Source organism: Bos mutus, chromosome 28 (genome assembly GCF_027580195.1).
Source record: "Bos mutus isolate GX-2022 chromosome 28, NWIPB_WYAK_1.1, whole genome shotgun sequence".
NCBI classification, from domain to species: Eukaryota; Metazoa; Chordata; class Mammalia; order Artiodactyla; family Bovidae; genus Bos; species Bos mutus.
Window position 1 is genome coordinate 26,034,739 of NC_091644.1, and position 24,933 is coordinate 26,059,671.

The following is a 24,933-nucleotide window of genomic DNA, read 5'->3' on the forward strand; positions in this document are numbered from 1 at the left end:
AAAACAGAGTCATCTGTGATATAAAACCACAGTATCTAAAATTACATTCTGGTTTATACAGTGCATGGATTAGATTATCCTACTTAACAAGCCAGTACTTGCTTTATTACTCAAAATCCAGAAGGCTTTTGTAAGACTTAGCATTTCACAAACCCAGACAGTCATGTGATAGTGTTCTTGCTTTACTCTCTCAAAGGAATTAGGATATTTTAAGCCTGAGTGAATACTGTAAAATGAATGTACTCATAGGCTAAATTTACTATCAAAAGACCATGCTCCATTTAATAGGTATGCATTTACCTATTCCTGATGCCAAAAGAAAAGTAGGCCTCATTTCATGGTTTTTAAACATTTTTCAACAAAACAAGTTTTTATGATTCAATATTCTGAGACAGAATTTGCAGTGCAATTGATTTAGATCCCAGGACAAACAAGTAAGGCAAACAAAAAGTAAACCATAACTATAAAATAATCCTCCTGATTTCCATCACAGAAGTTGAGAGCAATGCATTGGTATATTTATATTGAGGAATATCCTGTTCTGATGTGAGGCACATTGCTGAACATTCACAAGAGTTATGGAGAACTGTGGTGAGGGCATATTAATTCAAAGGCATCTTTCTCAAATTGTATCTTTACATAACTTATTCTTGCTATGCTACGAGCATTGTGGTATTATGATAACAATGACATTAACAATGCTGCTGCTGCTAAGTCACTTCAGTCGTGTCCGACTCTGTGCGACCCCATAGACGGCAGCCCACCAGGCTCCCCCGGCCCTGGGGCTCTCCGGGCAGAAACACTGGAGTGGGTTGCCATTTCCTTCTCCAGTGCATGAAAGTGAAAAGTGAAAGTGAAGTCGTTCAGTCGAGTCTGACTCATCGCTACCCCATGGACTGCAGCCTACCAGGCTCCTCTGTCCATGGGATTTGCCAGGCAAGAGTACTGGAGTGGGGTGCCATCGCCTTCTCCAGACATTAACAATAATGTATGTTAAATGATATTTGTTGTTCAGTCACCTGGTCATGTCTGACTCTGAGACCCCATGGACTGCAGCAGGTCAGGCCTCCCTGTCCCTCACCATCTCCTGGAGTTTGCCCAAGTTCATGTCCATTGCTTTGGTGATACCATCCAGCCATCTCATCCTCTGTCGTCCCCTTCTCCTTCTGCCTTCAATCTTTCTCAGCATCAGGTCTTTTCCAGTGAGTCACCTGTTCCCATCAGGTGACCAAATTATTGGAGCCCCAGTTTCAGCATCAGTCCTTCCAATGAGTATTCAGGGTTGACTTCCTTTAAGACTGACTGGTTTGATCTCCTTGCACCACAGTTCAAAAGCATCAATTCTTTGGTGCTCTGCTCTGTTTAAGGTCCAGCTCTCACAACCATACGTGACCACTGGGAAGACCAAAGCATTGACTGTACAGGACCTTTGCCAGCAAAGTGATGTTTTTGCTTTTTAACACACTGTCTAGGTTTGTCATAGCTTTCCTGCCAAGAAGCAATTATCTTCGAATCTCATGACTGCAGTCACTGTCTGCAAGGATTTTAGAGCCCAAGAAGCAGAAATCTGTCACTGCTTCCACCTTTTCCCTTCTATTTGCCATGAACTGATGGGTCCAGACGCTATGATCTTAGTTTTTTTAATACTGAGTGTTAGCGAGCCTTTTTGCTCTCCTTCTTCACCCTCATCAAGAGGTTCTTTACTTCCTCTAGTTCTTTTTCGCTTTCTGCCATTAGAGTGGTATCATCCACATATCTGAAGTTGTTGATGTTTCTCCCACCAATCTTGATTCCAGCTTGTGATTCATCCAGACTGGCATTTTTCATGATGCGCTCAGCGTATTAGTTAAATAAACAGGGTGACAATAAGCAGCCTTGTGGTTTAGTTGTACTTGTGCAGGTATGTCTAAATTGTACATGCACAATGACGAAAAAGCTATGTTAACTTGACACATATTACTCCGGGGCTATTACAAACAAAAGGCTTCGACATGACATAGTCATAAACCTGGATGTCAAGGCATTCCTATGCAGAAGAAGCTTTCATGGGAGGGATGAGTAAAAGAAGACATATGAATGGATAATAAGTGATTACCAGCACAATGTTTGATCCAGCATACAACTAGTAATATTTTAATATACTATATATTATTCATTTGCCTTGTATGAATGACATTTTTTCGTATCTAAAGGAAAGCCTTCCTAACTGCTTCCACCCCCTCCAAAAGTCATATATAATCTTTGTGCATATATAATCTACTTTCCTTTACAGTGTATCTGTGTAAAGGTTTGTATAACATCTGCCTCTGCCTTTTGACTATTACAACCAGTGTTGTTGATGTTCAGTTGCTAAGTCATGTCCGACTCTTTGCCACCCCATGGACTGCAGCATGCCAGGCTCCCCTGTCCTTCTTTATCTCCCAGAGTTGGCTCAAACTTGTGTCGATTGAGTCGATGATGCTATCCAACCATCTCATCCTCTGTCATCCCCTTCTCCTCCTGCCTTCAATCTTCCCCAGCATCAGGGTCTTTTCCAATGAGTTGGCTCATCACATCAGGCAGCCAAAGTATTGGAGCTTCAGCTTCAGCATGCAACCTTCCAGTGAATATTCAGGACTGATTTCCTTTAAGGTTGATTGCTTTGATCTCCTTGCTGTCCAAGGGACTCTCAAGTCTTCTTAACCAATAGGGACTGAAACTGTCTTGTTCATCGTCATGTTACTAGGACTTGGCCATCCCTGTGCCTAATAAACCAAATATACAGGAAGGCTTTTACTGAACAGTTTCTTAATGTTAAGGTCTGAACAATTTAAACAAATAACTCTAGACTGCAAAGAGGAATTCATAACATATAATCTATTTTATCAAAGTTGTTTTCAAAGTTATCAGATATTAAACAACTTTCCAGTGTCTCTTAATTTAAGGTTATTTGAATCATAGGCAATTAATGCTGGTTTTTCAGAAAAAATGAAAAATTACATATGCCTAATGATTTCAATTATAACCACACTAAGTAAATCCAGAGCATAAAATGCTAAAATATGCTTCACTGGAAAAAAAAAAAAAAAATCCTTGCTGAGTCTGAAAAGAAACAAACACTGCCGAATTTCAGACCACCCAAAGAGAATTTTATTTTCTGACCATTAGTTATTCCCTCAAGTCAGCTCACCCAAAAGATTCATTCTACACCACATTTCAGAGACAACAGAGAGAACTTCTAATAGAGACTTCTTTAGAAACAGGATCGAGTTGAAAAGGTTTCTCTTGTTTCAGTAACATTATGCAATAATTTGGTTATTTCATAATGATTTTTCCCCATTAAAAACAAAGAGGAACAAAATGTGAGAAATCAAATAGAAAAACGCCCTTTTTTATCCAACCCAGATGGCTCGATTATGGGATTTTTCCCAGAGCTGTGCCAAGTTAGAAGCATGCTTGAAAATAAGCTAGTTGAAGTTCAATCCACAGTGAATAGAGACATTGGTTGAAAATACTTTTTTCTTAAAAAAGAGGGGGCATGCCTTGGGGTAGGTATGTTAGACTAGGATTGATTTGCGTTCCCCTGGCTTTGGGGTGCTTCCTCCCTCACGGCCCTACTGCCTTAACTTTCTGTAGCTTGCCAGGAACTAGGATGTTTGGGAGTCAGTTATATTAATACTTTCAGATGCTGAACTTGCATCATGGTTTACCTGCAGTTTCCAGACATCACTGCCAAAGACCTCACAGAATACCCTGTTGTTTCGAGGAGGAAAGACTCATATTATACAGACATATTTGGTGTTAAAATGAATTAAAATGGGGCAGACTGCAACTAGAAATGGATACTCTTTCACAAGATTACCTTGGTTTTTCCTCAATGCTCTTGAGTCACAGAAGCCCCATGTATCTCATCCCTGATCCCATGTAAGTTTGAGGAACTTGAGAGAAGGAAAAAACACAAAAATGTTCAAAAGCTAGATGATAATTAATTTAAAAGAAGTGTTGAAAAGAATATAAAAAAGCGGGAACTGCTTATGGGAATTGTTCCCAGGAGCAGAATTTAGGAAGGAATGACCTCTTAATACAAAATAACTCTTTGCATCCACACTGGCTGATAATTCGCACTTCACTTTTTCTATTATTTGAAGTCCTATTGATTCATTTGTAATAACAAATATTTGTTAGAGACACAGTTCACTTTTAATAGAACCGCACAGAATTTCTCGTGGATTTTAGCATGGGACAGAGCCTATGAAGGCAGAAAGGAGTAATCGGGGTTAAACGGCCATCCTAACTGTCATGCTTCCACACTAAACTGTCGTCTTACTTTCTTTACTCCCTTAGTGTTCCCAAAGTCTTGGGCCACCGCACTTCCAACTTGAGGCGTTCCCAACGGCTGGCACCACTTCTTAGGCACCTAGGTCCCCAAGTTTGTCATGAATCTTTACACGGTCAATTCCACCTTGCTCTTTCCACACGTGAACTAATATAGCCACTGAAAGGTATACTCTTTTTTTCCAGATGACTGGCAAGATTATGACTAACACAGTAGATGAAAACTTTCCTTCTTCAAGTAAAAGATACCACTTTCTTTATACAAGTTGTAGCTTTATAGGCTCAATAGCATATGTCATGGAGAAGGCAATGGCACCCCACTCCAGTACATTTGCCTGGAAAATCCCATGGATGGAGGAGCCTGGTGGGCTGCAGTCCATGGGGTCACTAAGAGTCGGACACGACTGAGCGACTTCACTTTCACTTCTCACTTTCATGCATTGGAGAAGGAAATGGCAACCCACTCCAGTGTTCTTGCCTGGAGAATCCTGGGGATGGGGGAGCCTGGTGGGCTGCCGTCTATGGGGTCGCACAGAGTCGGACACGACTGAAGCGACTTAGCAGCAGCAGCAGCATATGTCAAACATACAATAATCATCCAAACAGTAAGAAGCAGCCTAAATACTACACGGGAAAACAGCATCTTCTCAAGAAGCAAAGACTGGAAGAAAAAAAAAAAACCTCTAGGAAGAATACATCTGTCATGACTGACAAGTGAATCTGTGCTATCAAATTATTTTCCTTCAAAAGCATGTGCAGTCAGCCTCACATAGAGAACTGAGATTCACATTTGAGTGAAGAGAGAGAGAGGCAAGTTACAGGGCATGGGATACCTGGGGTATGGAGCGGATGGCTGTGTACAGTGGGCAGTACAGTATGAGCACCGTGAGTAAGCACACTGAGGGGAACAAAAAGGTGGGAGGAACGGCATAGGCAGAAAGGAGGATGATTCCAAAGGGAAACTTCATTGATGTAGAAATGTTGTGTATGGAAACTAGGAGAACACCCAACTCAATACCCTTACCCCACGATAGTATAATATGCTTAACTTTATTAAAACATTATTTTTTGGGACTTTCCAGTGGTTAAGTGGTCCAGTGGTTAAGACTCTGAGCTTCCACTGCAGGGGGCGCAGATTTGCTCCCTGGTCGAACTAAGATCCCATGTGCCACACGGTGTGACCAGAAATTTTCTTTTAATTTTTTAAATAATATATTCCAAGTTTTAGGTCCATTTACATACAGATGTTTCTAAAACAATCTGTTATTTTGTGCCCATCTGCCTACATAAACTTATACTAAAAAAAAGCACAAGGTGGTAATTATTCACTTTTCAGAATATAGTAAGATACCTCTCTTAGTCAATGCTTTTCAGTTTGGCTGTGGATAAGAATTACTTGGGAATTAAAAGCAATTATGTAGATTCCGAGGCTCCATCATCTCAGGGGAAGAGAGAGGGCAGCAAGGTGTTCAGAAGCCAAGCTCTATGAATTTGTAATGTGCAAGCAGAGTTGAGAACATGCACAAAATTCTTGCTACTTGAACTGTGGTGTGCAGACGAGCAGCACTGGCAGCATCTGGGCACCTGCTGGAAATGCAGAATCTCAAGCCCAGGCCAGAACTACTTAATTAGAATCTGCATTTTAAACAAGATCCCAGGGAGATTCCAGTGTTCCTCTAAGAGCGACAAGGACTGCAGTGGGAGGTACCCAGTGTTTTTTCTGAAAATATCAGTTAGAAGGAGGTGGTATCTATCATTCATGAAGAAAATGTAAAAAGAGCCTTTCGGTTTGGAAGCAAGATGAACTCAGTTTGATAATTTGTTCGCTATAAACAATTAAAATAAGCCCTTGTTTTCATAACACTGATTAGGCACATCATCTTTTTTTTTAAAAAGAACCTTAAAGAATAGCAGGAACTGAGCCTTTAGCCCACTTCTCAGAGGCACTGTTTATGGCTATCAGTTGAAAAGACAAAAGCTTTGAGTAAAGTAGCCAGGGTAGGGCAGCCTATAGGCTCTTCTGCCCACAAGTCCCACGCAGGGTGTCCCATCCTAGAGTCCAGAACTATCTGGACACAGACCACTGGATGGAAAGCCTCTCCCTGCCCAAGGTGGAAGTGCCCTTAGAGTTTTCTCCCTAAGAGTACGTCTAAATCTGCTTCCTAAAGAGGAAGTAAGAAAACTGATGGGCAGGTTGAAATTATATTCAAACATCATGTCATTGGCAAAAACGTTTCCAGTTGGCTCTAATAATTTATTCTGACAATCTTTTAAAGAAGAATATAATACAATAACATTGAAGTGTTAAACCTTTATTTAAAAGATGTTGTTGGAAACCTTTGAAAGTTAATATAATATTCTCAAAATTACTTAACTCCATCTATTTCTGTGACTTTTCAAGACCTTTTGATGAATTTTTCAATTTTACCTGCAGTCTGAATCTGTGGTTTAAGAAAAGTGATCCATCTATATAATTCTATATATTTTAAATTTTTATAGTTATTCAAAATATCTTCAATCTTGTCACAATCTATTATATTTCTGAAGTAACATACCACTCGTGAGCTTTTAAAATTACATGAGGTTTTCTGACAGATTTTATTTTTCTTACTTAGCTAAAGTCTTCAGGAACAGCTCTAGCTTTTATATTTTTAGGAGGACCTTTCACAGCGTGATGGCAATCTGGCTGACAATATGATGATTATAGCTGTAGCTGGTGAAGCACTATATTACTGAAGTTACATAATGGAAAGATGATGTACATATGTGAACACTCCAAAGGTAGATCCTGCTATTGTGTAAAAGCTATTCTCTGCTTAAATAATGTAAACTGTAGCTAAAAAGGAAAAGGAAAGATTAGGGCTTCCCTGGTGGCTCAAGGGTAAATCATCTGCTTGTAACGCAGGAGATCTGGGTTCAATCCCTGGGTTGGGAAGATCCCCTTGGAGGAGGGAATGGCAACCCACTCCACTATTCCTCCCTGGAGAATTCCATGGACAGAGAGGAGCCTGGCAGGCTACACTCCATGGGGTTGCAAAGAGTTGGACACGATTGAGCTATTAACACTTTTTTTCACTTTTTCAGGTATGTCTTACATTGTTAGAAAACATTCCATCTTTAAATTTAAAAAAATTTACTCTAAAATTTTAGAAAGAACTATGTTAGGCATTCATTTACAGCCCCCCATTATTTAATTTTCTGTCACTTAAACCTTGTCCTATTTATCAGTTTTTTTTTTCCTACTCTCCTCTGTACCTTTTGTTAGATTTACTCAAGGAAACAACTCAGAAATATTGTAATTCTCTTGATTTTGTTTTTATTTTACTTCTGCATTTTTATTTACCCTACTTTCTTTATAGATTCCTTTAATTCTGATATTTTTGTTACTTTGTGAATTGAATGTTTCATTTTTCTTCCTGCTTGTTCAAATTAAAGGTGTTTACACTATTGCATTTGAAACTGTTAATATTCAAGAATATAAATTGTAATAAATATATTACTGTCATTTTTATTTTTGAATTTGCCTAGTACTGCACTTTTGAATTTCTCATGTACTCAATTATTATTTCTCCCTTTCGGAACTTATTGGGGGGTTTTCTTCAAAGTAGTGAGGCTATGGTTTGTGAACAGGTATGGGGGAGGCAGAATTGGCTGCTTCTGAACATGGTTTTCCTGCAGCACGGAGGATGGTGGCAGCTGAGTTTTTTGGTGTTTTTGGTTGCTGTAGCTTTTATGATTTTAAGCTGTTCCATCACTAGGGATTAGGGTGGAGGTGGCTAGGCCTCCTTCCAATTTACTATTTAACAACATTTCCTTTAATGGAAACAACAGTTTCTGTCCCTGATTTTTAAAATCTATTTCCATTGGCACTACAGTTGGTAGAATTCTTCCTAGATATTAGCAAAAGCCTGACTTAGCCTCTTAGGTTTAAATGTTACTGGGAGAATTTTTTTTCTTTGTGTATGTTTTATGAAGCATTCGCATTGGACAGCTGTGGTTGCTAGCTCCATCTCAGCGTGAAAATTGTGGGAATGCTTTCATTTTACTTTGTAAAGGTCAAGGAGTGCTCTAATTCACATTATTAAATTTTAGCTACCTTTTTTTTTTTTGGCCTATCAAGGACTGTGCCCAGACCCCTGCAGTGGAAGCCCAGAGTCCTAACCACTGGACCTCCAGGGAATTATCTACATTTTTAAAGTTTAGAAGGAATTGTGTTAGGCTTTTATTTAAACCCAATAATATAAATCTTAATTTAAATTTAACATTTGTTTCCTAAAGAGGATACACTGTAATGATCCTGAAGAAATTATTTTCAGAAGACATAGGAAGAGTATGTCACTTGATGATTACAACAGGATCAATTACTTCAGGCAGTGAAATTACATACTAACATGAATTATATATAAAATAAGTAATCCCAATACAAAATATTAAGTTTACAAAGCATACTCATCACCTACTTTAAGTAAATGTAAGTGGATTTACTTCGTTAAAGAATAATGACCAACACAATATTGTAAAGCAATTATCCTCCAATTAAAAAAAATTAATTTACATTAAAAAAGGTAAATGGTAGAATATTAAAATGCATAGCCAAACAGCTGAAATAAAAATATAAATAAATGTTTAAAAAATAATGAACTATCCCAAGTGATTCTTCTTAACTGTCCCAAACAGAAACTGATTTTATCACAACTTGATCTGTGAACAACTCTTACTCAAGACAAGATACATGTGTATTCATTGCATGTCAGCTAAAATTAAATTTTAAAATTGTTAAGGATTGAAAAAAATAATATGTATTACTACTTCAAACCTATCTCCTATGTGAACACATTTTAAAAACCAATGTTAACGGTAAAACAAGTATTATCTGATATGACAATATAAATCAGCCACAAGTATCCCACTCATAAAGTTAATTTGGAACTATGGGTAAATATAGTAGAATGAATGTGTGTGTGCTTAGTCGCTCAGTTGTGTCCAACTCTTTGCGATCCCAGAACACACACATTTAATTGTATCCCCACTACAAATCTCATTAAAATAACAGTAAAGTGATTTTTCAGAAAGACTTAAGTCAGGAAGAATATAGAAGAGAGCATCAACGTTTTTGGACCCAGGAAAGAAATGGATGAGTAGTAACTGACCCAGAAGAGCTGAGAAAACTGAAGAGTAAGTGGACGGTGGGAAAAGTTGAGAAGCAACCCAAGTTTACACTGAAGAGCTTCCAAAAGGTTCAAAAATTGGTAACACAATTCTTGGCCAAAAAAGGATAAATGGAGGATGGCTGTAGGGATACTGTGAGGAGCAGGTAGATCCTTGGATGGCCTCCCACTCTAGCGGGCTGGTGACACCCCTCACTCCCCGAGGCTTATTCTCTGGAAAGAGCGATTGTTGGATTTGCAAATCTCTGGCGCAGTTGAGTAGGGCCAACAGGGATTAAGTAACAGATAATAAATTGAGTACTTGAGGGCCCCAATCCTTGTTTTCCCACCAGAATGCCAGCAACCAAGTGCCTTTCAGAACGGAAGAGTCTTCTCTGAACAATCTGCCCTGCACAAAAGAAAACACCTGAAGATATAGACACTGATAATTTTCTGAGGAAATGACTGTGATGGGTTAAGATGTGTCCCCCAGAAAGATATGCTGAAGTCTGTTACAGACCGTGTTCCCCTAAAATTTGCATGCTGAAGTGCTAACTAACCCCCAGAGTAATGGTATTTGGAGATAGAAACTTTAAGGAGGTGATGAAGATTAACAAGGTCATAAGGAGGAGGCCCCACTTCAAAGGATGGGGCTCCATTTCAATAGATGGGTCCCCACTTCATAAGAAGAGTAAGAGACCCCAGGAAATCTCTCCCCCTGCATGCAGAGAGAAAAGGTCATATGAGGACACAGATAGAATGTCTGTAAGCTACAAAGAGGCCTCCCCCAAAACCAACCCTGATGGCACCTTCATCTTGAACTTGCAGCCTACAGAACTGTGAGAAATAACTTTACGTGGCCTAAGCTAGTCATTGTGTGGCATTCTGTTACAGTAGTCTGGCAAGAGTACTGCAAAGTTCTAACCCTCAGAATGTGACCCCACTTGGAAACAGGGTCACTGAAGATATAATTAGTTAGGATGAGGTCATCTTGGGGTATGGTGAGCCCTTAATCCAATGTGACTAGTGTCTTGAAGAAAAAAAAGAGACTCAGAGACAAAGACACATGAGGGAGAACATCATGGGATAACAGAGGCAGAGACTGAAGTGCTGCCCCTGCAAGGCAAGAATCACCAAGGACTGCTTCCTGCCAACCACTGCAAGGACTGCTTCCTGCCAACCACTGGAAGGACTGCTTCCTGCCAACCATTGCAAGGACTGCTTCCTGCCAACCACTGGAAACTAGGAACAGGCAAGAAAGGATTCCCGTCAACAGGTTTCAGAGGGAAAGTGGCCCTGCCCATATCTCGGCTCCAGAAGAGCGAGGCAATAAAATTCTATTGTTTTAAGGCACTCAGTTTGTGGTACTTCCTTATGGCAGTCCTAGGAACAAATAAAATGCCTGGTTAAATCACCTTGTTAAGTGAAGATCACAGTCAGCAAGCCTCTGCAGGGGTTCAGGACTTTGAATCAGCTTTTCATTATAATATTCAAATATGAGTAGAGAACTGAGGATCACCTAACTTTTGAGAAAAATCACACATGAAAAACAGAGACTGAAATGTAGAAAGAACATGTCTAAAGAGCTATCATTCATATCCTCAGATGAAAGGGAAACTATTTTAAACAAAGTAGGAATAGGAGGCTATCGAAAAAGGGACGTTCAGAGAATAAAAGAAGCCCTTGGAAATTAAACACAGAAGAGAAGATAAAATTGAGGAACTCTATCATAAAATACAGCCAAAAAAAAAAAAGAGTTGGGAAAGAGAAGAAAAAAGATCAGAAAATTAGAGAACCAGTCCAAGTGGCTTTCTAACTGAACAAAAGGAACCCCAGATAAAACAATTAGTGAAAATGAAGTAGAGAAAATCCTTAAAGAAGTTAAAAGACAAAATTCTGAAGGAAAATACTTTCAGCCTACTTTCAAAAAAAAAAAAAAAAAGCCTTCTTGGGAAGAAAGGCGTCCATCAAAATGAGGAAGTAAAAGAAGAAAGAGGAAAACAGGAGATTAAGAAACCTGAGGATCTAAAGAGTCAGTCTGGAATATCTAATGGATGAGAATGCACTGAGAGGAAATTCACACATCTGTCACAGAGTTTGGGTCTAAATAAGCAAAGAGAACAGAGAATGCCAAATAAGCGAACAAAACAAAACAGAAAAACAAGATGACGAATCACAAATAACTGTGAAGAAAAAGAATGGTCATGGCAGGATACTGTAGACATCAGATGCAAATGGTGTTTCCATGCTGAAAAAGCTTATATAATAGGTGCTGATTTAAATGCTTTGTTGCATTAACTCACATAATCCTCACAACCACCTGTGGAGGCAAGTACTACTACAGTGCTTTTTTCCCAGATCAGGAAAGTGAGGCAAAGAATAACCCGTTCAAAGATACAGCTAGTAAGGCACAGGGCCAAGATGATAAGCCAAGCAGCCTAGTTCTTTATCTCTAGACTCTATTGCTTTTTGCTAATTTAGCCTCAACAATGCAAACACTGAATACTGATCCAACTCCAATTACATTCTAATGATACTGGAAGGCCATAGGGAAATTATGCAAGTAAATACTGACATTGGGTAACTAACAAATCATCTTTAACAGAAGGAAGTCAACTGATGAGATACATCTGAAAAATTAAGAAACAGCAATACAAGCATGTATTTAGATGTATAAATAAATACTAACGGATTTGGATAAAAGAACCGTAAGCAGTTTCCTCGAAAGTTAGAAATAGAGATGAGGAAGGTGGGGAACTGTTGTTTTACATAATAAGCCTTGGACAACTGTTTGATTTTAAAATTATAAATAAGTAAAGCTTTGATAAAAACAAAGAGTAATTAAAAGTAGATCAGAATAAAAAATAAACAGGAATGCAGCCTGACAAAACTAATTTTCAAAAAATTAAAAAAAAATCCCCCTTTTTGAGGCATTGCAGAAACCAACACAATATTTTAAAGCAATTATCCTTCAATTAAACATAGATAAAATTTTTTAAAATCCCTTTAATTCATTAAATTTTCATACTTCTCAAATTATTAAAACCCTTCAATCAAATGAGTGTTTTTAATCCAAAATATGAAAAGATGCCTGGGGAACACGTTTGACAACAAAGTTTCTTTATTACATTTTTCCCCTTTATAACTGGTAGACAAATTTCTAACAGACAAAACTAGTAGACAATTTAAGATTTTACCAAATGACAAGCATGTGGCATATTTGTTCAGCTTCATATCACCCAAATATTCAGTCAAAAATTAGGTCACTTTCAAAAACTAAGTCAACAAGGTTTTGGAGGGCCTTTCAGAAAGTAATCTCCCAGAGTCTTCCCTGTTCTTTGTTCTTGCTCACAGTAAATCTCAGGACCAAATGTCTGTGATTTCTAACTACTGCTACCCAGTCTTTTCATTGCCACTTTCCCCAACATTCTTAGAATAAGAACACTGGTTTCCTAGAAAAGCTACAGCAATTATATACAACTTGGAAGTAAACACTCTATTTTCAAGTCGTGAGACGGTCTAGGCTTAAAAAAAATTGCAAAACCATACTAATTCTTCAGTAAGTTTACATTTCAATTACTGCAAGACTGCAAGACTTTAAGTAGGCCATAGCTGCCACACTATGCAGGAAATTATATCCTAGGAAAGCTCCGTTTTAAAAATAGGCAAAGGAAGAAAGGAAGGTTGCCAAAATACACAGCACTTTCCATTTGTTTTGATTTGAATACAGCATCTGTTTGATCAGGTGCAATCTACAATGTTTGCAGGCTTAAAGACAATGGTAGCAGTTAGGGTGGGAAGAAGTAAATTAACCAAAAATGTTTGCTTTCTGAGAATAATTTTGAAATAGATATCAGTAGAATTTAGGTATTAACCAAACATCACAGAATAACTGGACTTAGGGATAAGTCAGACTGGTCTGTGTACTCCTTAACAAGCAGAATCAAAGCTGAGAAACTAGACCCATCCACTGAAGAAAGGGACATGTTCTTGTAAGTACCATTTAATATTTGTTATATACTTAGAAGTCAACTCTTCTTCCTTCTTTACTCATTAAAAAATATTGAGTACCTACTATGTAACATGTACTGTTCTAGGTATAGAAATATAGCAATTAACAAAACAACAAAACTCTCTTTGGAGCTTATCTGGTGGGGAAAATAAACACAAATATATACAAAAAATATAGTACAGGTAGTATAAAAGGCTATTAAGAATATAACAGGGAAATTTTAAGAAAGTTACTTTTATTAAGAAACTACCAGATAAAAAACAAATTTGGATGGGATTACAAGAAAACTTTGTGAGAACAGAGTTTTGATAAAATTGCTATAAACCAGGGGTAAAATCGGATGACTTAAGTTTAGGTGAGGCTCACTAAGAAAATGATACTCAAAATTTTTATCACAAATAAAATTATACTGGAAATATTTAAAGAACTGCCAAGACCATACAGAACTTTCAAAAACTTCTCATTTTATCTTTAATCATCTTACAGTTGGTTTAGATGTTTATGGGTCCTGCCCTTGTACTGGTTAAGCTATTTCACTTAGAAAATATCCATATAACTGGGGTCTCAGAAGATCCACCTTGGAATTAATCACAGGCATATTCGCTGGTTGGTGGTGAAAGCTGTTTCAACTTTTTTGCTTTTCAAGCGAGAAAAATCCTCATTTATTTTCTAATCTGATACCTTTCCTGCCTTAATGATTCATGTGATCCTGCTGCTAAATCGCTTCAGTCGTGTCAGACTCTGTGCAACCCCATAGACGGCAGCCCACCAGGCTCCCCCATCCCTGGGATTCTCCAGGCAAGAACACTGGAGTGGGTTGCCATTTCCTTCTCCAATGCATGAAAGTGAAAAGTGAAAGTGAAGTCGCTCAGTCATGTCTGACTCTTAGCGACCCCATGGCAGGCCACCAGGCTCCTCCATCCATGGGATTTTCCAGGCAAGAGTACTGGAGTGGGGTGCCATTGCCTTCTCCATGTGACCCTGGGCAAGTTAATTCACTTCACTGAGCCTGTAATAGTCCAATATTCCTTACTACTTTATGGAATTGGAGTGAGGGCCACTGAGATATTGTATTAGGCAGAAGAATAATGTCTCCCTCCTCCAAAGATGGCCCTGTCTTAATCCCTGGAACCTGTGAATACATCAGGTTGAGTGTTAGAGGAGAAATCAGACTGCACATGGAATTCAGGTGGCTAATCAGCCGACCCTCAGATGGGGCAAGGAGCCTGGATTACTCAGGTGAGTCCAATGTAGTCACGAGAGTCTTTATTAGGGGAAGAGGACTTCAGAACCTTCTTTTATCTCAGGAGAACTAGAGAGATAGCAGCTTGAGGAGGTCTCAGTCCAATGTTTCTGGCTTTGAAGCTGGAGGAATACAGCCGTAAGCCAAGGAGTGTGGGCCACCTGTAGAAGCTAGCAAAGGTAAGGAAACTGATTTTCCCCTAGAGTTTTCCAAATGAATGAGGCCTGTGGATCCATTTCAGATTTCTGACTTCTGAGACTGGAAAAGAAACATTTGCTTTGGTTTAAGCCAGTAAATGTGTGGCAACTGTTGTAGTAGCAACTGGAAATAATAATACATAGAAGTATTTTGAAATTGGTAGAAATTACGTAAACGTTAAGATGCTATTTTTCTAGTATGATATCTCTGCTTAGTCTCTTCAGCAGACTTGATGGCAGACAGTTCGGTCCCCAGGAGGTCTCAGAGTAGCATCATACTTCTGTGTCAAAAGCAGATTCCTGCCTTTCTTGTTTCAGTGCCTGACTGTTTTTCCGTTTCACTCTAGCTCTTGCTTAATTTGTGAAGCAGATTTGATTACCATGTAATTATCAAAACTCCAGCCACCTGCTTTTTTGCTTCCCCAGTTTCCCTTCGATCACTCATGATTCTGATATTCCCAAAGGGATGGTTAAAGACACTTGCTCCAGAGTCATAATACTGTAGCAAAATTATGTACAGATAATTCTTTGTTTTATGAGTTAATCTCTAAAAAGATGTGCAAGGCAATATGTGAAGTATATATCAAATATGTATGCATGCAGTAGGTATGTGTGTATATATAAATATATAAGCACATGTCAAGTCTTAAAGTTTTTCCAACAGTTTGAATAAGAATGTGAATGGATTCTCTTCCATAGGTTAAATTACTTTAACTTATGAAGCAGAACTAAAATTTGAGGATTAGACCATTCTTACTAACACCAAATTTACAGAATAATGCAGTAGTAAAATTTTGAGTGTTGTATTAAGGGAATAAAACACAAATCTATGTTTTTAAGTCCTTAAAAACATTAACAAAATTAAATTGATACATAGTAAGAAATGTAGTAATACTGTCATAATGGTTCTTAGGTCAATCCCTGAATAATATTGTTTTTCCTGCTCTTCTATCATTAATTTACACATGAAGGGCCTCTCTTCATTGTAATTTGTTATACTTCTATGGGTTTCCTTAGTAGCTCAGATGGTAAAGAATCCACCTGCAATGCAGTTGGATTGAATCCACCTGGGTTCAATCTCTGGGTTGGGAACATCCCCTGGAGAAGGAAGCGGCAACTCACTCCAGTATTCTCGCCTGGAGAATTCCATGGACAGAAGAGCCTGGTGGGCTACAGTCTGTAGGGTCACAAAGAGTTGGACACAACTGAGGGACTAACACATACATACTTTTATATTTCCTTTTGCTATATTCTTATCTTTTATTTAGGGGATGGCATTTGCGTGCCATCCTGCTGACAAGGTCCTCATTAGAACTTCATTTTCAGTTTGTAATTTTTTCCCAACAAAAACGTTGTACATTTGGGAGGGGAATGAGAATACTTCACAGATACGTACACAGAGACACTCAGACATACCAGTTGTTGTTTATTCTAGGTTTATAATACTTCACAGGTAGGAGTTGAGGAACATATCACCCTGTACTTCAAATATACAATAAAGTAGAATCAGAAAAAAAAAAAATCTCATGTAGTCACACTATCATAAATTTTTCAAATGAGGGTTGTATTGGCCAGTACAATTAATTAGTAGCAAGTTGTATACTCCTAGCTTATATTTTTGTGGTGTTTAGAAATGAAGAGCAAGTCTTGTTTTTATTTTTCAAAACAGAATTCCAATTAAAATATGACACCATAAGGCAGAGTGTTGTGTGTGGACTAGTGCAAGGTTGTGGAGTGTTACTGTTTTGCTTTAAATATAAAATTGACAATAATTTCAGATCGACTACATCTAATAATAAAAGTTTGGGTAGTATTTTGTATGTTTTTGGAATTTGACTTCATTTTTCTAGTGACTATTTTTAAAATTTATTTTAAAATGTATTGGTCTATGACATAATGGAAATTATTTAAAAACAAAACAAAACCCAAAGTAGTCCTGTATCACAAGTAGCTTGAGAAGCACTGTTAACTGAAGAAAAGTGCTTGTATCTAAAAACTAAAGTATGCCAGTACCATAAAACAACATTTGAAGAATTTATTATAATAAACATTTAAAAATTAGTGAAAGTAAAAAAAAAAAAAAAAAACAACAGCTAAGAGATGGGGAAGAGGAAAGTGAAAGAGAAAAGAAAGATTGATGACTGAAGAGGAAGTCATTATAATATACTATGATTCAAGAAGAAAAAAAAGACTGTAATTGTCAGTAGTCGTAAGGTATCTATATATTTAATCAATTAGAAGATGACAAAAGCCTATGAAGGAAGGAAAAGATTTTGGGACCAAAGAGATATTCCAGGTAAACCTATACATTTATAAGACTAAAAAACAGACAGTTTCCCAACCTCTTATTTTACTGGAGGTTGAATAGAGATGCAATGACTCATTTGGGAATCATACTTGTTTAAATGCCAACTGACAGCAAACTATTTTTGAAACTCCACTTTGGAATTATATTCAAAATTAGTTTTAAAAAAAGACGAACTTCATTACATTTATATAACATTTTTAACCCAAAACATTATTCCAGCTGTTTCTAAAATAATGTTTTTCTAGTATTGTATACAGTGGAAACATTCAACTAGAACTGATCACTCACAAAACTATACTTACATATTCCTTCACGTTTTTCGTTTTCACAGCTTTGTATGAATAATATGCAGGATAAAGCATTCCAAACACCAACCTAAAAGCAAAAAGTGCAAGAAGACGAATCAAACATAACAATGGTTTTAATAGCTCATGAAAATTTCACCTGATAGAAAAGTAGATAGTACATGGAGACCACACGACGGTGTAAATGTGTACAAAAACTTGCTGTATAAACTAAATCCACTCAGAAAAGCAAAGGAAAAAAATGTTTTTTGAAAACAAAAAGGATAGTTTCAATATTTTACACAGGTTTATAGGAACAAAAGATTTATTTTAAAAATGGCCGTTTAAAAATCTTTTATTTCACAAAAAATATTCTGTGGATCCCTGAACATTTTGGAAAACATACAAAATTGCAGAAAGTAAAATAAAAATTGTCCTTAGCCTATGAGTCAGAAATTACCACAGGCAACACTTTATGCAAATCCCATTTTTTACCCATGGGATGCAAACCTAAAACAGACATAATGTTTGCATACACACACACAATTTGTGATAATGGAAAAAGTGGTCCTTCACTCTGATTTCTAATTATGACAATGCTGTGAAACAATACTTGATATATTTATTATAAGATATATTAAAATAACTCAAAGCACTTATAAAATGACAATTACTAACAGGATTTAATTTGAACAGATAGCATTAAATTATTTCACCAAATTCCAGATCCAAGGAATATGTGTGTGTTTGTGTGTATATATATATATATAGAGAGAGAGAGAGAGACAGAAATGACATGACACAGTACACATTGGCATTTTCACATAATATATCATGGAATTTTTCTCTTCAAATATTAGTCCACAGTATTGATATCTTCACTACATTCCACAGTGATATTTGTATGGTTTATTTAAACAGTCCTGTATAGGCTTTTGGTTAATTTCCAGATTTCTGCTATTGTGCTGTACTTAGTCACTCAGTCATGTCCGACTGTTTGCGACCCCATAGACTGTAGCCTGCCAGGCTCCTCTGTCCACGGGGATTCTCCAGGCAAGGCTACTGGAGTGAGTTGCCAGCCCTCCTCCAGGGAATCTTCCCAACCTAGGGATTGAACCAGTGTCTACTATGTCTCCTGCATTGGCAGGCAAATTCATTACCCCTAGTGCCATCTGGGAAGCCTTTCTTAAGGGACAGGAGGAGTTATTTTCTCAGGGCAAGAATTCTAAAAAGGAATTTTCTTCAAACTTTCTCTGGAGTCTAAAGTATATTGTGACCACACTGTCAAAAATCATATTTTTCTGTGGTCATAGTTTCATAGCCAAAATTTAGACCAGATAGTGCTCAAATTGGCCCTGATAACAAGGGCAGATTGGTCCCAGCAGGGATTGTCCCTGAGGGGAAGTAGCGGTCTTAGTTTGATCAGCCCCAGGATGTTGATTATAGGAGAAAGTCTTGGACATAAGGGAACTTCAGTCCACTTTCCTATCCTATGTCAATAAAGAGCTAATATTTTTAGCCCATTTTTCTTATCCTTGGATCACAGGTTGACCAGTCATTAAAAATTTTTTTTCCAAGAAGTTCCCAGGTTGGGTGTGAAAACTTAAGAGGAAGTGCTTCCCATATTAGCTTGAGCAGCTTGTACCAGATGTCTTTGCACTACTGCACATAATAAAAAAAAAATTTCTGTGCACACTGATATTCACTTCTTGGTTGTGATGTTGCTGCTTCAAAGAGTATAGACATTTTTGCCTATTACCAAATATGCACTGCAGAGAAGGAGTTCTATTTTACATTCCTATACATTGCCAATCGTGTGTATCTTGATTTTTTAAAAAAGTTTGCCAGCTAAATAAGAGATACATAATCATCTCATATGTTTTAATAGTTAAAGTATGAGTTTTTTCCCGTGTCCACTGGTTTGCTGATACATGAAGTGTATGAAATTCTGTTGTCTACTTTCCTTTTGGTTTATTTTTAAAAAGAGTTTTAGAATAGTTTTATTTTTACAGAAAAGTTGAGAAGATAGTACAGATAGTTCCCAATAGCCTACACTTAGTCCTATTCTACTACCTTGTATCAGAGTATGGTATATTTGTCATAATTAATAAATAATTTAAACTATATTATTAATTAAAGTTCAGGCTTCCCTGGTGGCTCAGATGGTAAAGAATCTGCTGCAATGTGGGAGACCTGGGTTTGATCCCTGGGTTGGGAAGATCCCCTGGAGAAGGGCATGGCAACCCACTCCAGTACTCTTGCCTGGAGAATTTCATGGACAGAGGAGTCTGTCCATGGACTACAGTCCATTGTGTTGCAAAGAGTCGGACATGACTGAATGACTTTCACAAAGTCCATACTTTATTCAGATTTCTTACAGTTTTTACCTAGCATCCTTTTTCTGTCCCAGGATCCCATTAAAGATAGCATATTTATAGTTAGTTGTCTTCCCTCCTTAGGACTCTTGGCTGTAACAATTTCTCAGACTCCTTGGGAAATGATCTGGACAGTTTTGAGGAATACAGATCAACTACACTGCAGGAATACCAGACCACCTGACCTGCTTCTTGAGAAATCTGTATGCAGGTCAGGAAGCAAGTTAGAACTGGACATGGAACAACAGACTGGTTCCAAATAGGAAAAGGAGTACGTCAAGGCTGTATATTGTCACCCTGCTTATTTAACTTACATGCAGAGTACATCATGCAAAATGCTGGACTGGATGAAGCACAAGCTGGAATCGAGATTGCCCGTAGAAATATCAATAACCTCAGATATGCAGATGACTCCAGCCTTATGGCAGAAAATGAAGAAGAACTAAAGAGCCTCTTGATGAAAGTGAAAGTGGAGAGTGAAAAAGTTGGCTTAAAGCTCAACATTCAGAAAACTAAGATCACGGCATCCAGTCCCATCACTTCATGGCAAATAGATTGGGGAAACAGTGGAAACAGTGGCAGACTTTATTTTTGGGGGGTTCCAAAACCACTGCAGATGGTGATTGCAGCCATGAAATTAAAAGATGCTTACTTCTTGGAAGGAAAGTTATGACCAACCTAGACAGCATATTCAAAAGCAGAGATACAACTTTGCCAACAAAGTAGTCAAGGCTATGGTTTTTCATGTATGAATGTGAGTGCTGGACTACAAAGAAAGCTGAGCTCCAAAAATTGATGCTTTTGAACTGTGATGTTGGAGAAGACTCTTGAGAGTCCCTTGGACTGCAGGGAGATCCAACCCGTCCATCCTGAAGGAAATCAATCCTGAATATTCACTTGAAGGACTGATGTTGAAGCTGAAACGCCAATACTTTGATGTACTCTGATGGAAGAGCTGACTCATTGTAAAAGACCCTGATGCTGGGAGGGATTGGGGGCAGGAGGAGAAGGGGACGACAGAGGATGAGATGGCTGGATGGCATCACTGACTCGATGGACATGAGTCTGGGTGAACTCCGGGAGTTGGTGATGGACAGGGAGGCCCGGCGTGCTGCAGTTCGTGGGGCCGCAAAGAGTCGGACATGAACTGAACACTGTAGGAAACTGCTCGACAGGCATTTGTCTGATGTTTTTCTCATGATTAGAGACTGTATGGGTTTTGGTGAGGAAAATCACAGAAGCACAGTTCTATCACACCATATTATATTAAGGGCACATACTATTAGTATGACTTATCACTGTTTTGTCAACCCTGAACACCAGGCTGAAGTGGTGCCTGTTCGATTCGCCATTGTAAGGTTACTCCCTGCCCTACCTTGCTTTCCATGGTGTAGTCTTGGGAAGGGGGTCACTATGCACAGGCCACGTTGAGTGAGGAGTTGACCTCTACCTCCTTGAGGGTGGAGTAGCTATATAAATTATTTGGAATTCTTCTGCATGGGAGATTTGTCTATTATCCCCCAGCCATTTATTCAATAATTTATTTACATCAATATGTACTTGTATGTTTATTTTATACTTTTTAGATTTTAATCTATTTGTTACTCAAAAGCTCTGAACATTGGGAAATCTTTCAGTTAGTTCCTGTGTCCCTTTGTACCTCTATAATCGGGAGGGACTTTTTTTTTTTAAGCAATTACTAATTACTTTCTGGCACTATAAAATGGACCTGGCTCATGCCATGTAATAATTCCTGTTGCATTCCTAGAATCAGCCACTTCTCCATGGAGCCTTGGTTTCCTTTATTGGACAGTGAGTGGTATTTAAGACTGTCTGGTATTTAAGATCTGAGTGCTAAGTGTGCTCATTGTTACTGGAGTGTAGGTGATTCAAGGCCCTTGTGTGTTTTGTATGTTAGCCCATATCTTTCTAGGTTATTATCTTTTGATTTTGTTTATGAAGTTTGCTCAAATACATAATGTATTATGTTTGCCGGGGCTGCCATAACAAAATAGCACAAACTGGATGGTTAAAACTACAGCTGTTTATTGTCTCATAGTTCTGATGGCTGGAAGTCCAAGATCAAGGTGTGGGCTAGTTTAGTTTTTTCCTGAGGTCTTTCTCTGTGGATTGCAGGTGATCACATTCTCACTGTGTCCTCATACCTTGTGTGTGTGTCCTAATCTCTTTTTCTTGTAAGAATACCAGTCATATTGGATTACGGCCCATTCTGAATACCTCATTTTAGCTTACTTGCCTCTTTAAAGATCTTATCTCCAAATACAGTCACATTCTGAGATATTGCAGGTTAAGACTTCAACATACAAGTTTTGGGAGAGGGACACCATTCAGCCCTTAACACTAATTTAAGGACTTTCAAATAAGTATTTCCATTTAAATATGCGTTCTTAGACTGAGAGCAAGTGAATATATCTTTATATGAGAGATATAGAGAAAGATAGAGATTTTTAGTTCATTTATAGTTTATCTGAGGGAGGGGGGATGGGCTATAAATCCCTGGTGACTTATCCTTCAGAAAGCTGAACCACGTGTTCGCGGCTCATGTCACCAGGTCTGAGGAACAACAAGTCTTCTGCTCGGGATTTTATCCTCACCAACCGAAAGCCTCATCATTAATACTCTCCGTTATCTAATACTACTACCCTGTGAATGCTACCTCACCAGAAGCCAATTCCCAGACTCTGGCTATGAGACTTTTAGCTGTGCCACAGAGCCTAGGGCGTTTCAGTTTAACACGGGCACCTTACAAGGCACAGAGGCTTTCCAGCTTAGTGGTTTCTAAATCAGTTGACTTAGCACCTGAGGTGTAAATGAGAACACAGCTCTCAGGTCTGCTCTGTGTTCATCCTCACTGCCAACCTAAGGTATAACCCCACTGTCAGCCACCGCAGATAAAGTTTACATATTCAAGTTAATCATTTCAGTCTACTCTGTATTTCCTTTTACAATTGGGACACAATCAACATATTATCTTCCATATTCTCATACAACCTAGTACTTAGTAGCTGGATTTAATTCAACATGAACCTCTCCATCACCATCAGTGTTTGAGTCTTCTTCTCCTTCCCCTGCTGTATCACGCATTCAGTCTGTAACTCAGCTTTCTCCTCGGAAGCACCCATGCCTCCATCCTCTTTTATTTATATACCAGTGGCCAGCGATACATTAGGGCTTGTGCCATCTCATCTGACTTACTCAATGGTTTTCCCAACACAGCTTCTGGCTCCACTGTAGAGCAGTCTTCCTAACACACCTGCTGTCCTGCCCTGCTTAAAGACTGTAGTAGCTGGCCTCTTCACCTGCTTGCCAAACGGCCCATGTGGGGACTCATCAGAACGTCATTTGGAAAAACACTGCCTTATATAAACCACCTGTTCTAACATGGTTTCCTCAATATGCCTCTTGTATTTCACTTCAGTCCTGGAGTGTGTGCTTCCTGCCTGCATGTCTCCTTTCCTCCTTATCCTCCCCTCCCTCCTCTCCTTTCTTTCTTCTATTTCCCCCCCCAACACTGGCTTAATTAACTTTTTCCCATCAAGATCCCACCCTCTTCCAGAGACTTCTAAATTACTTTTATTGTGAATTTTAGAATTTGTTAGCATTAGTCATTTTTCCTTTAGCATACTCTATTTTAGATTGTTTGAATTCTTAATGTATACATAACTGACTTCGAAAATAATTTTCTTACACATAGTAAGATTTGGTGCTAGTTGGTGCTATGTATACAGGTGTTTTGCCTTTATTTTTTAACCTCTGTATTGAACAGAACCAGTGAAATGAACAAATATTATGTCCCTAACACCGAAATGTTGTAAAGAGTAGAAACTAATGATGTATTTCATTTGGAACATGGGAAAGATTAAACGTCTTAGTGAATAGTGGGACAATTTTTAAAGACCACCACTGTTCATATGATAATTTATTGCTCCAATGAAAATATACTGGATAATTTATTACTAACACTGTAATATTTTCTCAGTGATTTTTTTGGGTTCATTTTCTTTAATATTGGGCTCTACTGTAGATGTTTGCAACCTGGGAGGTCAGGCATAAAGCCAAAGCATGAGCACATAGTGTACAAAAGCAAATAAAGTTTATTTTAGAAGGCCACCTACAAGAGAAACTTGCAGTTTATAAAGGGAGTATTTACTACAAATAAAGTTGACCTATAAATATGAATATCATTTCAGTTACAGAGGCAGGAAGAAATAGTTGCTAATTTCCTCTTAATTTTATTTTTGCCTAAAGAGGTGAGAACTTTGCCAAAATACTCATAACACCCTTTCCCCCCGTTAAGGTAAAGTTGCCTATATGAACACTGGCTATGCTGAAAAACACTGTTTAAAAAAGGAAATAAAATTTATGGGAATGCAGTAGTGAGGACGGTTCTTGTATCGTTTTTCATATATGAAAAATACTTGAAATAGCTATCTTCTGGACAGATGTTAAGACACAATCCAACTTCCACCAAAATTGTTTGAAAATTACATATTCAAAGGGCAATCTAAGAAGCAATGAATAAGGGTGCACTCAATACTAGATTTAATGTCATCAAAGCATAAAAGTTAAGCATCAATTCATAAAAAAATTGGTTAAATACTTTTCTGATTAAGATTCTAAAAAAGAACTTATTGCAGAATTTTTGGAAGATATACAAAAGCATTAAAAAGACAATAAAAATCAAGAAATTCCATGACTGAATAAACCATCTTTCTTTTATAAATTTATTTGTTACGATTTTTACTAAACTTTTCACAAGCCTAATATATCATTCAAAGTCTTTCAAACTTTTATAAATGCATCAATAACATTTTAATAACAAACTGATCAATTTAACATTTAAATTACAAAGAACTAATTCCAAAGATTTAAACTTCATTTTTTATTACTCTTGTCATTCTTTTAAAAACACTGAAAGGGCTTCCTTGGTGGCTCAGCGGTAAAGAATCCGCCTGCCAATGCAGCAGACACGGGTTTGATCCCTGAATCCAGGAAGATCCACATGCCGCAGAGCAACTAAGCCCGTGTGCCG

General features: G+C 37.9%; 1 protein-coding gene across 1 annotated transcript in view; it reads right to left on the reverse strand.

Moving 5' to 3' along the window:
- The window catches only part of REEP3 (receptor accessory protein 3), a 99,509-nt gene that overhangs the window by 33,036 nt on the left and 41,540 nt on the right, over positions 1-24,933 (reverse strand). The window contains exon 2 of the mRNA XM_070364926.1: positions 17,524-17,596. Coding sequence (XP_070221027.1) covers positions 17,524-17,596 — 73 coding nt within the window. The remainder of the gene's footprint in view (positions 1-17,523; positions 17,597-24,933) is intronic.